The sequence below is a fragment of the Chelonia mydas genome, chromosome 4, assembly GCF_015237465.2.
Source record: "Chelonia mydas isolate rCheMyd1 chromosome 4, rCheMyd1.pri.v2, whole genome shotgun sequence".
Classification (NCBI taxonomy): domain Eukaryota; kingdom Metazoa; phylum Chordata; order Testudines; family Cheloniidae; genus Chelonia; species Chelonia mydas.
Window position 1 is genome coordinate 123,609,820 of NC_057852.1, and position 13,970 is coordinate 123,623,789.

The 13,970-nt window shown below is 44.0% G+C and overlaps 1 protein-coding gene across 2 annotated transcripts in view; it reads left to right on the forward strand.

Annotated features, from left to right (window-relative positions):
* The first annotated feature begins 403 nt into the window (after positions 1-403).
* LETM1 (leucine zipper and EF-hand containing transmembrane protein 1) overlaps positions 404-13,970 on the forward strand; it is a 69,314-nt gene continuing 55,747 nt past the window's right edge. The window contains exons 1-2 of one of the 2 annotated variants that reach the window (XM_007055970.4): positions 404-656; positions 6,836-6,893. In XM_007055970.4, the coding sequence (XP_007056032.2) occupies positions 578-656; positions 6,836-6,893 (137 nt within the window). In that variant the 5' untranslated portion in view covers positions 404-577. The remainder of the gene's footprint in view (positions 657-6,835; positions 6,894-13,970) is intronic. The other variant, XM_007055971.4, reaches the window with a different exon arrangement.

A 13,970-nucleotide genomic window follows, 5' to 3' on the forward strand; every position in this document is an offset into this window, starting at 1 on the left:
GTAACCCCTAGGTCCTTTTCCGCAGAACTGCTGCCTAGCTATTTGGTCCCTAGTCTGTAGCCGAGCATTGGGTTCTTCCATCCTAAGTGCAGGACCCTGCACTTATCCTTACTGAACCTCATCAGGTTTCTTTTGGCCCAATCCTCCAATTTGTCTAGGTCCCTCTGTATCCTATCCCTGCCCTCCAGCCTATCTACCACTCCTCCCAGTTTACTCCCCATCCACTGACTCTAAGGCTACTGTTATGCCATCACCTGCCTGAATCCCCTCCCCACCTGCATCCTTGCTTCTTTCCCCCTCCCCACCACAGACGCACAACTAAAACTACAGTTCCCAGCCTGCAACGTTATTCATTTCCGAGCTGCTCTTGAGTTCCCAGCTTGCAATGCGACACTGGGATCCGTAGTCCAATGGGAGCAGCAGGGGGCGGGTTTATGCAAATATCGCCGGCAGTCGGTCACCTCGCGGGCGGCGGTTCTGTTTCCGCGTTGAGGCGCCGCAGGATTCAGGGACATGGCCAGGCCGGGAACCTGACGTTAACCTTAGCGTCACCTCAGCCACCGGCGCGCGAGAGAAGATGGCGTCCATGCTGCTGAAGAGCTGCAGCCGGCGGGTCTGCTGCCTCCCCAGGCCGCTGCGCAGGGAGCCCAAGTGGGGTAAGGCTCGGGCCGGGGCTGGGCAGGCGCCGCAGCCCTGGGCTCCGGCTCGCCAGCGTCTGTGGGACTCGAGCCGCCGGCTCCCGAGTCCCCAGCCTAGGCCCTGGGGCGAGGGGCACTGGGCCTGGCGGGGCCCTGCGGCTGGGCCTGGCGGGGCCCTGCGGCTGGGGGAGCTGGCTACGGGCCTGACCGTTCAGGGGACAGTGATTGCGGGGCGGGGGGGAGCGTGGGGCGCGGGGCGAGGCTGCCTCCCTTCCCTGCTTCCAGAGATCACCGGGTGTCATCTGAGCAGCCCTGACCTCACGTGGGTGACGCGTGTTGGGCGCCCGCGCTTGGTGATCTCATCCTGCCTCTTGATCTCTAGCGGCGGGGAGCTCCTGTCAGTGGCCCGGGGCGGCGTCCTCCCTCCACGCGTCTCCTGGGCCCGTGGCTCCTTTATTTCTCTTCGCTGAAGCCTTGGGGTGCTCCTGGGCTGGCGAGTCATCAGTGCTTTGCTTTATCGCTAGCTCTTGTGGCTGGAACCTCCCAGAAGTTTTTTCCTTTGTATAAACTACTTAGTTCCTGCTCTGCCTTGTCATCCGCTGTATTTGGCCTTTGAGTTAAAGTGCCGTTGGCTTTAGTTTTCAGGGCCTTCTTTTCTTCAAATAAAGTGGGTTCTTTGTCTAAGCTACATATCCTGAAAGTAAATAAAAACCTAACTGACTTCTTGCAAGTAGCAAATCAGCCTTAAAATTGAGTACAATGAAATCTGATGTGCTTATTTTGTTCTAAGAATTTGGCAACTGACTGAGGTTTCCCAAATGAGGAATCCAAATGTTTGTGAAACAGTCAATAACTTGTGACAGGTTAGTTCTGGGGGGTGGGCAAACTTTTTGGTCCGAGGGCTACATCTGGGTATAAAAATTGTATGGTGGGCCGTGAATGCTCACAAAATTGAAGGTTGGGTGCAGGAGGGGGTGAGGGCTCTGGTTGGGCATGTGGGCTCTGGGGTGGGGCCAGAAATGAGAAGTTCAGGTGTGGGAGGGGGCTCCAGGCTGGGGCGCAGGGGTGTGTGTGAGAGAGCTCCAGCTGGGGATGTGGGCTCCAGGGTGGGGCTGGGGATGGGCACTTTGGGGTGCAGGAGGGTGCTCTGGGCTGGGACCGAGAGGTTCAGAGGGTGGGAGGGGGCTCTGGGCTGAGGCAAGGAGTTGGGGGTAGGGGGCTCAGGGGTGCAGGCTCCAGGCAGCACTTAGTTCAAGCAGCTCCCAGAAGCAGCGGCATGTCCCTCCTACACGGAAGCGTGGCCAAGTGGCTCTGCACGCTGCCCCATCTGCAGGTGCCACACCCACAGATCCCAGCAGCAATGGTATGTCACCCTCCAGCTCCTACGTGGAGGCGCGACACCGGCCATGTGGCTCTGCATGCTGTCCGATCCGCAGGCGCTGCTTCTGCAGCTCCCATTGGCCGCAGGTCCTGGCCAATGGGAGCTGTGAGGGATGGCGCTTGGGGCGGGGGCAGTGTGCGGAGAGCCCCCTGGCTGCCCCTACGCCTAGGAGCTGGAGCAGGGACATGCCACTGCTTCCGGGAGCCATGTGACAATCCCCCGACCCTGCTCCCCGGCTGGAGTGCTGGAGCGGGGCAAGCGCCTGACCCTGCTCCCCAGTGGTAGCTCGAGGGCTGAACTAAAAGGCTTGACAGGTTGGACGCAGCCTGCGAGCCGTAGTTTTCCCACCCATGGGTTAGTTTTGGTTTTAGTATTTGTGAAAGGGGCTAGCTTGATAGCTGTGGAAGCTTCAGTATTCTAGCCACAGGACATACAACAGTAGTGCAAGATTTCTTGCAATGCTTTACCAATGACCTTCAATCTTGAGCTGGAGGAATCAGTCACCGTGAATGAAGGTTAAATGGCTTTGCCAATTCAATTCATGACCTTTGCTGAAGTTGCCAGTAAAGCTGCCACTTGTGATGGACGCTTTCTTTAATGTGGCATACTGGCCAACAACAGCCATCTGATATAGTGGTCTCTTATAGTTACTGGTCTTTGCCAGATACTGAAGTAAAGGACGTGATATAAAAACTAAGATAGATTTGGGCTGAATTTGAACTTGTTGACATGGACAAAAGGTTGGATTTTATTACCATTACTTTGTGCCATTCAGTCCTTCCTACAGCATTCTAAATCTTCAGAATATAGGAAATATGTTTAATCTGTAAACTAAGTTACAAAAGGGTAAATGGGCATACCGCTAGTTTCTATGGCATAACAATATTTTCTCACAATGCTAACTGATTAGAATATTTCATGTTGGATGAGTTTTGATGTAAAAATTGCTTTAATAACACAGTTTGGCATAACTTAAAAACTCTTCAGGTATTCTGTAGGTGCCATATACACTCATAGATTAAGGCCAGGAAGGGGCCATTGTGATCATCTAATCTGACCTCCTATATAACACAGTCCATAGAACTTCCTCAAAATAAATCCTAGAGCAGATCTTTTAGAGAAACATCCAGTCTTGATTTAAAATTGTTAGTGATGGGGAATCTACTATGAGCCTTGGCAAATTGTTCCAATGGTTAATTACTCTCACTGTTAACAAATTACATCTTATTTCCAGAATGAATATGTCCAGCTTCAGCTTCCAGCCTTTGGGTCATGTTATACCTTGCTCTGCTTGATTGAAGAACCCATTAGTAAATATTTATCCCCCATATAGATGATTATAGACTGTAATCAGGTCACCCCTTTACCTTCTCTTTGTTAAGCTTGAGCTGCCTGAGTTCATCGCTATAAAACAGGTTTGCTAATCCTTAATCATTCTCTGAACACTCTCCAATATATCAACCTCTTTCTTGAGTTGCGGGCACCAGCCTTGGACACAGTATTCTGACATCAGTTACATCAGTGCCCATCAAAGGTAAAGTAACCTGCCTACTCCTACTCAGTAATTCCCCTATTTATGCATGAAAGGATCTTGTTAGCTCTGTTGGCCACAGCATCACATTGGGAGCTCATGTTCAGCTGATTATCCACCAGGACCCTCAAATCTTTTTCAGAGTCACTGCTTTCCAGTGTAGAGTCCCTCATCTGCATTCTTTGTTCCTAGATGTATACATTTCCATTTAGCTGTATTAAAATGCATTTTGTTTGCTTATGCGTAGTTTACCAAGTGATCCAGATCACTCTGAATCAATGACCTGTCCTCTTTATTTACCATTCGCTCATTTTTTGTGTCATCTGCAAGCTTTCAGTGATGATTTTCTATTCTAGGTCATTGATAAAGGTGTTAAATAGTATGTGGCCACAAACTGATCCCTGCAGGTTTTCACTGGAAACACACCCACTCGATGATTACATGTTCACAGTTACATTTTGAGGCCTATTAGTTAGCCAGTTTTTAATCCATTTAATGTGTGCCAGATTAATTTTATATTCTAATTTTTTAATCAAAATGTGTGATGCCAAGTCAAATACCTTACAGACGCCTAAAAGTATATTACATCAACACTGTTACATTTATCAACTAAAATTGTAAATTCATTTAAAAAAATTAGTTTGACATGATCTGTTTTTTATAAACCCATGTTGAATTGCATTAATTAAATTACCCTCCTTTAGTTCTTTATTAATCAAGTCCTGTATCAACAGCATGGATTGATGTCAGGCTGACAGGCCTATAATTACTCAGGTCATCCTGTTTACCCTTTTTCAAATCTGGCAGATCATTAACTTTCTTCCCGTCTTCTGGAACTTCTGAAGTGCTCCAAGATTTATTCAAAATCAACAGTCCAGCAAGCTCCTCTGCCAGATCTTTTAAAACTTAGATGAAAGTTATCTGGACCAGCTGATTTAAAAGGGGAACAGGGACACAGGCAGGCTCTACTCCGTGTCCCCCTTCCCAGTTGTGATGCCGCAAATGCTCTGTGGCATCACAGCTGGGAACAGAACACTGGGGAACAGACTCTATTGGCACATAGAGGTAAGCCTGACTGATGCGAAGGGCTATGGAATATGCTTACTTGGAAACTAACCCCAATAAACATCGCATTGTTTGCACTTTGGACTTCTGGTCTTTTGCTGCTTGCTGTCTGCGTGACAAGAACCAGGGAAGTGTGAAGGTGGAGGGAAAGCCCTCTAACACTTAGCTACTGGAGCTGGTCAGTGTTTAGGGAGAGGAGGCTGAGCTGGGACCCAGGATACCCTGTAAAAAGTCATTGGCAAGTGTGGACGCTCCCACAGTTTTTGCTCAAAAAAGGGCCTTTTCCACTTTAAATGGCAAGTGTAGACATTGCCTAAGCCTTATTAAAGTCAAGATATACCACATCTACCCCTTCTCTCCCCCCCCCCCCCCCCCCCAAGGCTTGTTACCCTGTCAAAGAAAGTTATCAGGTTGGTTTGACATAATTTGTTCTTGACAAATCCATGCTGTTACTTATCACCTTATCTTCTAGGTGTTTGCAAATTGATTGCTTAATTATTTGTTCCATTATTTCTCCGGGTACTGATGTTAAGCTGACTGGTTTGTAATTCCCTGGTTTGCTCTTATTTCCCTTTTTATGTATTGGCACTATATTTGCCCTTTCGCAGTCCTCTGGAATCTCTCCCGTCTTCCATGACTTTTTGAAGATAATAGCTAATGGCTCAGTTATCTTCAGTCAGCTTCTTGAGTATTCTAGGAAGTATTTCATCAGACCCTGGTGACTTGAAGACATCTAACTGGTCTAAATAATTTTTAACTACTTCTTTCCCTATTTTAGCCTCCCTTTCTTTTATTTGGTTATATATTAATTTTTTACAGCTGTTTTCACTTTCCCTTTAAACCAGCGGACCCTTCTTCCTCAATTGTGGGGTTATGGCTTCTTGTAAGCTGTTGTTAAATGATTCTTAATTATCAGTCACAGTTTTCTGACTAAATTCTTCCTCCCTGCTGATTTATTTTATTATTGTTTCATGTGCTCTTTCAGCTGGAACATACCTCTGTTGTTAACCCATTGTTTCATGACAGAAATCCATTTATAACAGTTTTGTTTTATCTTCGATCCACTTTAATCTTAGTTCATCTTGTTCATTCAGCAAGTAAGTAGTTTAAGTGCTTCTTAGAATCTTAAGTATTCTTCCAGTAAAGATGAAGGCTTTAAGTACCACAGACTTACACTTTTGGAGTTATTATTTTCATGATAGACATTTTTCAGTTGAATTTTAAAAACAAAGACATAGTATGTAAGTTCTTCTGTATCTGAAGCCTTTTTTAGGGTGTGTAAATTTTATAAGGTTTCATGTCCAGGTTCCTTCCCTGCTCTGAACTCTAGGGTACAGATGAGGGGACCTGCATGAAAAACCCCCTAAGCTTATTTTTACCAGCTTAGGTTAAAACTTCCCCAAGATGCGAACTATTTTATCTTCCCTGGACTTTATTGCTGCCACCACCAAGTGTCTAACAAATATAACCAGGAGAGAGCCCACTTGGAAACGTCTTTCCCCCCCAAAATCCCACCAAGCCCTACACCCCCTTTCCTGGGGAAGGCTTGATAAAAGTCCTCACCAATTTGCATAGGTGAACACAGACTAAGAGACTAAGGTGCCACAAGTACTCCTTTTCTTTTTGCGGATACAGACTAACATGGCTGCTTCTCTGAAACCTTTTTGTAAATTTTAAAAGTAATCCTATCATTCTTATTACTGGTTTTACAGTAGGGGAAAATTGTTTGTCTACAGCTCTTATCCAAATGGATGCTTTTCTTGCTTCCTAAACAGGTAATCCTGGTTAAGGTTTTCTAAAGGGGCAGTGCTAAGTACTTTAAGCTGCAGATGTTCCCTTCTCAAATATCCCAATTATATTTATATGGGTGGTTTTTAATGCCCTGGCAACGAGGAGCATGAATCTTCTTTTTTCCTTTCTCTTGGCCTAGATTTGGCTAGTTTTCATGCGTTGCACATTGCTCCAGGTCTGAAGTTGCACATGAGAAGGGACTCTTCAGATCTAGACACACTTCCAAAAGTTAAAATGAAGAAAAATTAACAGTGTTGTATAACCTTTAAACAACCTACATTTTGGCCTAATGTTCTGTACCTGACGAGAGTCATTTCTGAAGTAACAATTGGCCTTTTAAAATAATTTAGTTCATTATTAACATTATGGGTGAATTGTCTTCCTAAATTTCAATCTATTATTTGTTTTATTGTTGTTGTTTTTTTTCAGGTAACTTGGGAGACCGTGCTTGTCTCAGTTGTGTGTCTCTGAGGTTGATAAACCATACGTAAGTAACTGTAAACATGACAATTATTTTTCTAGTCTTTTAAAACGCTACCAAGCTATCCTAAAAGCTTTAATACATCATAATGGAACATAGTTACCAGTCTGCTGGACAAGGCACACAATTACTAGCCACAACCCATATTATAGAGCCACAAAGTGAGGCCCAAGAATAATACCTTAGTCATATGCCTATTATGTTACTTTTGGGAATAGGAGTATGTGACATAGTTTCTTTTTCTCCCAATCTATCCTCCTTGTCTTATGCCAATGCAATAAACAAGCACTGTTTTTGTGAAAGCAATAAAAAATGAATTCACTTCTGATGATCAATTGCAAGTGACACCACTGGAAGTGGAAACTCTCCTTCATAACACTGCTGGTCCACACTCCACTGTCGCATACACATATGTAAATGTTGGTCTCAGTTGGTTTTGAGCAATAGTTGATAGGGCCCTGCCAAATTCACGGCCCTGAAAAACGCGTCACGGACCATGAAATCTGGTCTTTTGTGTGCTTTTACCCTATGCTGAACAGATTTCATGGGGGAGACCAGCATTTCTCAAACTGGGGGTCCTGACCCAAAAGGGAGTTGCAGGGGGGTCACAAGTTTATTTCAGGGGGGTTGCGATATTGCCACCCTTCTTTCTGCACTGCCTTCAGAGCTGGGTGGCCGGACAGTGGCAGGTGTTGACTGACGGCCAAGCTCTGCAAGCAGCAGCGCAGAAGTGAGGGTGGCAGTACCATACCAGGCCATCTTTACTTGTGTGCTGCTGCTGGTGATGGCTCTGCCTTCAGAGCTGGGCTCCCGGCCAGCAGCTGCCACTCTCCAGCTGCCCAGTTCTGAAGACAGCACTGCCGCCAGCAGCAGCACAGAAGTAAGGGTAGCAGTACTGCAACCCCCCCTGCAATAACCTTGCGACCCCCTGCCGGCACAAGTCATTTTTGGGTCAGAACCCCTACACCTACAACACCATGAAAATTCAGATTTAAATAGATGAAATTATAAAATTTGTGATTTTTAAAATTTTATGACCATGTAATTGACCAAAATGGACTGTGAATTTGGTAGGCCCCTATTGATAGTTAAAGGGCAAGCACAGTTCACTTTAGCCCCACATTCAATAGACCAAGGCTATATGTAACCTGTGTTCCGGTCCTGGCTGAATCCTTCAAGTGGATGGTCATTATTGCACTCAACCTTTGGGTCCTGTGCACTTCCCAAGCCTGCTGATTCTGGGCAGAATCCAGTCACTGTTCATAACTCAGGGCTTCTAAGGTACACGCCTAGGTGAAGACCTCCTGTCTTGCGCCCTTCTGTACGATGTGGGACTCCACGGGCCAACTGTCTTAGGCCCAAAAACCAATGCTGAGTTCTCCCAAATCTTCCTAGTCACTTAGGCTCCCCAGAGTTCCACCTCATTGATTTATAGTTTAACCCCTCAGGGATCATGTGATATGTAATGCAAGGAACACAGGCTTTGCAAAGGAGTTTCTTAGGCACAATAACTTTTACTCTTAATGCGTATAAGAGTTACATATTTTTAGGAAAAACAACAAAGCCTATACACTGTGTCCCCTAAATCTGTGCTCACCCCTTCCTGTGAGTCTTAAGCCTCTGAAAATGTTGGATGGTAGGCTCTCTCCTGTAGTCCTTTTGTTGTCTGGCAATGGACAGCCAGTGAGAATGAAGGAGGCTAGAGCAGTTCTTGCCCTTAGGTAAGATTTCTGCCCCCTCTGTCAAGTAACCCACCAATCAGCTGCAGAACTCCAATCAGGTGGTTGGCTTGGAAATTCCAGCCCCTTGGATCCAAACTAGGAAAATCCAATTCACTCCAGCCCACTCCTATCTGTAGTAAAGCCATTGTTTTGGGGTAAAAAGAAAAGGAGCTACAGCTCACGAAAGCTTATGCTCAAATAAACTGGTTAGTCTCTAAGGTGCCACAAGTACTCCTTTTCTTTTTGCGAATACAGACTAACACGGCTGCTACTCTGAAACCTGTCTTGGGGTAGACCCCCTTAATTGAAACACAGTCACAGTAAACATGTCTTGTGTTCTGGGAGGTATCAAGAATTAAAAGAAGCTGCCCTGGGTCTGTCCTTGACAACTTTAGGAAGCTATAGTTACATGCTCAAAATGTAGGCCATATTCTTCAGTAAGGTGGCTATCAGTGGAAGGTCACAAATTTTATATTTTTATACCTACATACACCAATCTGTCATACCCTCATCCTTCAGTTCCTCTCTATCCATCTGCCCAAGCTGTCATAAAGCCAGTGTCTTCCTGTCTCTGTCATTTATGTAAATAATTGTAACCAGTTCATAAGTAATGTGTAATATACTCGAGTTTTAGTTTTATAGGGGTTTTTTTGGGTATTGCCCAAGATGGTAGATCTGTCTAGGAAAAGAAGATTTGAAATGTTCCAAAAAAAAGTATTTTGCCAAAGGCTGTGATGGCTGCAAGGCCTCTCCCAAAAAGGACCAGAAGGATGGAAAGGCTTGAGTCTAGTAATGCACCAGTCTAGGAGAGCTTCTGTTTAAAAATAACACTACTCTTCCCAACCATGAGTAAGGCTGCAAGTCTGTCACGGAGGTTGCAGAAGTCATGGATTCCATGACTTTTGGCGACCTTCATGATTTCAGCGGCCAGTGTGGCTGATTCCTGGGCAGCTAGCCTTGGGGACCGCTGGAGCACCAGAGGCAGTCAGCCACTGTCACTGGAGCAGGGGCCAACTGTCAGCCCCGGGAGCCCCCCAGAGCCGCACCATAGGATCAGCTAAGGTTTAGTCGGGGTATTTATAGTAAAAGTCATGGACAGGTCACTGGCTGTGAATTTTTGTTTAGTGTCTGTGACCTGACCATCACTTTTACTAAAAATACTCTTGACTAAAGCTTAACCTTAATCATGAGTAGTGTTGGCACAAAGTCGTCATCTGTGCTAAAATCAGATGGTAAATAACCCCTTTCAGTCTGGTATTTTGTAAATGGTGGCCCTTAAGGAAGTACTGAACTGCATTCCACCAATTCACAATATCAGTTTTTTGGATGGTGCCAGTGGTTGACCACACAGTAAGAAAGTGGTACTCTGACAAGGATTACATCAACAGACCTAGGCAGGACACTGACATTAGGGTGCTGGTTTGATTGGTCGATCAAAATTTCCACAAATCTCACCCTTTGAATGGTTTGGTGGAGAGTGTGTTGGGGGGTCTTAAAAAAGTCACTGGTGTGAACTCTGATCATCCCCATGATCACTTGGATACAGTCAGGTGAAATTTTCTGCAGTGCAGTTGCTCCCCAGCTCTGGCACTATATGGATGCATCCTATATATTATGGAAGCTAGAGTTCTGGATTAAGCTGTACCATCACTGAATCTGTAGGGTTCATAGTTCCTGCTGGTCAGTGGGAGGTCATTATAAGAAACTTGCTAGCAGTGGGGCTCTGAAACAATGTCCTGAAAGAGAAAAAGGAGTTATTTGCACACAGTAGCTCTTGTTTTTTGAGTGTATTGTCTCTGCAGTGCCACTCTGATCCTTTCTTCTCCCCTCTGCTTATGCACCAAACTAAATAGGGTTTCCACAAAGAGAGGAGAGTCAGGTATTATATATTTGGCTTTTTGAATGTAGGGCTTCAGGGAAAATCATGCACCTCCTAACTTCGAAGTGTTCTACAAATGTAATTCTAACATTTAATTTCCTATTGTATGGGAGTCTTTTCCATGCCTCTGTTTTCTTGGTCCTTTTTGGACCACTTGTATTCCTGCTATACTTTTTGAGATGTGGTACCCAAAATTGAACATAGTATTTAAGATGAGGGTTACAATCTAATTAGATAATGGTGTTTAAATTTGCTCACTTTTTTTGACCACTCCTGGGCACTGATCAGATATCTCCATGGAGCTGTCCATAATAACACTAATGTCTAAGTGCTTAATTTAGAATCGGTCAAATGTGGATTAATAGTTCAAATGTTCCTTTAAATGCGTGTTACCTTGCACTTTTCTACATTAAATTTCATCTGCCATCATGTTGCCAAGTTTTATTAGGTCCTTTCTCAGTTTGATTAAATTTAGTCATCAGCATATTTTACTTGCTTGGCTTTTCTATTCCTATACTAGATCATAAATAAATACATTAACATCAAACAGATACATACAACATACAGATCCTTTGAACAACTCACTATAAGCCAGTTTCCACGTTGAAAATAGACCACTTAGTTTTACTCTTTTCCTGTATCAACAAATGTATAATCTGTGTTAGAACTACTCCTGGGGAAATTCTGCACCAAAAAATTAAAAATTCTGCCCATAATTTAAAATTCTGCATACGAGTTTCAGTTATTTTGGTAATATATTTCAAAATACCTGTCAAGAAGTAGGTCTGTAACAATACAGAATAAAATAAATAAAAAATTATTTATAAAAAAAAAAAATTCACGCAGGAGTAGAGAGTTAAAGAAACCCCTTATGACAGCCCAGTTCCGGTTTCTCTGTTATGCTTTTGTTGGGTGCCTCAATCTGGGTGTGTCACACATGCCAGCTGGAAACATCTTGGGAGAAAACTCTACCCCTCCAGTCTCAGACACCCTCACCCCAACCCCACCAGAGCCGAGCTGCGGGACACCCACACCTCCCCCTCCATCCCAAACACCCGTACCTCCTACTCCCCAGGGCCAGTCTGTGGGGCTTCTCCCAGCCCAGACACTTGCACCCACTATCCTCCAGAGCTGAGCTGCAGGATGCCCCCACAGCCTAGACACCTGCAGCCTCCCTGAGCACAATCATGGAAACCCCCTCAGCCCAGACACCTGCACCCCCCCCCTCCAGAGCCCAGCCGTTTGGTGCCCCCCAGCCCAGGCAGCTGCATCCTCCGAAGAGCTTAGCCATGGGGCGCTCCCCTAGAGCCCAGGCACCTGCATCCCCTACCCTGTTGCCCAGCTGGGGGGTACCCCCCAGCCCAGATACCCAAACTCCCTACCCCCCAGAGCCCAGGGATCTAGAGAGACAAACAGCCTGTGATGCTGGGTTCCAGGTTTGTACGGAGTTTCTTGCACACCACCTCCTTCCTTCAGGATGTGCTGGGAACCACAGCTGCTTGGAACCCTCCAGCTCTCTTTCCCACCCCCACCGGCAGTGTCCTGTATTTGTGAGCTGGAGAGTCAGGCTCCGCTGGATCCAGTGGCCCCTAGTGGTAGCGAGCATCTCCGTAGCACCAATTCTGCAGGGAAAAATAAAATTCTGCACAGAACATTAATTGTGCAGTGGCACCGAATTCCCCCAGGAGTATAGAACATCTCACTTTATCGCTGTTTAGTTTCTATCCCTCATTAGACCCACATTTACCTTTTCCATACAGGGACCTGGGGTTCCCATTTAACTAATTCCATAAAAATGCTACCTTGCAAGTGATGCTAGGTAGTTATTTTTGTTTAAAAATTACACAGGATTAATTTATTTAACTTCCCATAATTTTATTTTTTGTATCTTAAATAGCCTTTGACATCTTGTGATTAAGTACTTATCTCTTATCTTCTCTGTAGAAAAGCTGTGCTGAAGAGAAAACTTTCAGTTACAAAGAATAGCACCAAAAGGTTACTATTAACCTCTTTTTCCCACACACCTTACAAACAAATCTTCAAATGTCACCTGTGCATTAGATTTTGGTTAGTTTTAATTATATGGAAAGTTTGAAGGATTTGTTATTTTGTTACTGAGATCATTAAGGACAAAAGTGTGGTTTGACACAAGTCTTACAGGACCCATTTTAAAAACTAATTTTAACTGGTGAACTAATAGATTTAATTATAAATTTTCAGAAAATTCATTCTGTATTCAGAGTAAGTGGTGGTATCTTTGGGAGGATATGCTTATTCTTCAAGAATAACGCAGTGGCTGAATTCCCTGCTTTAAATGCAAAACTCAACTTAGCCTGAACTGTAGAAAACTGCAAATGACTCTTCCATAATAAAATATTAAATCATAGTGTAGGACAGTGGTTATACTAAACAATTTTGAAAACATTTTCATATGTTAATAATGGGCAGGGGTGGGCTTGAAGAAGTTGTCTTGGGGAGTACCATACCCTGGGCACCATCACAGCCATCACAGATTTGTCATGATCTGTTATCCTGAGCTGTGATGGTTATCAACTGCCTTTCGGGGATTCCATCATCCAATATAGTTCATAACATACCAAGTTAAAGTACAGTTCTACACTTCAAAAAAAAAAAAAAAAAAAAGCAGCACTACAGGAATCCCAGTTCATGTCTCATTGATTAATATCAAATTTGCTTACTTTATAAGTAGAAAGAAAAGTTCTTTCTGCCAGCCCTGAAAATTTAAGCTGGGAAAAATCAAAGCTATTTCAGTCCTATAATTTAGCAGGGGTGACTTTGTGCATGAGTTTCAGTTAATGAAGAATTAACTGCACTTAAGTTAAACGTTACATTTACTACTTCAGTGTTCCAGATGGTAAGAAAAGTGCTAAAGTACAAACCTGATTGCATTTAGGGAGTGGTTTTAATTTTGTACATGTAATGAGGACTTTTGGAACAATGCCTTTATGTTCATTTTCAGAATACATTTAATTCCTCTTTCAGAAAGGAATCAAAAGGGGTTAATGAAATAGGAGTCTGTTGTCCTATACAGATCATCGATAAGATTGAGCTTGCAGTTTTAGCAGACCAAATATCTGCTGGAGAAAGAACGTTAGCAGTAAAGAGATGATAAAGGGGTAAATTTTAAGTAGGTTTATCTGATACTAATTTCCTTTCTCCCCCTTAACCCTGCGTAGCAGCTTGTACTTTGTCTTTGTGTGCCATCCACAGAGTATAGGAGATATGAAATGCTTTAGATAAGTTACTTCTCACCTATTTCTAGTTTTACTTCTGCACTTAGCTTTCTAACCTAAATTGAAAGCATTATGGTCACTGTTTTTTCTCACGTTTGAAATTTTGAAACAACAGTCTTTTTCCTCCCTTGAAAGTAGTTTACAGGAAAAGAACCTATAAGTAAGTTACAACGTTGTGTATATAATCACTGTTTTCAAGTGATAGCGACATACACTTTTTGATCTTCAT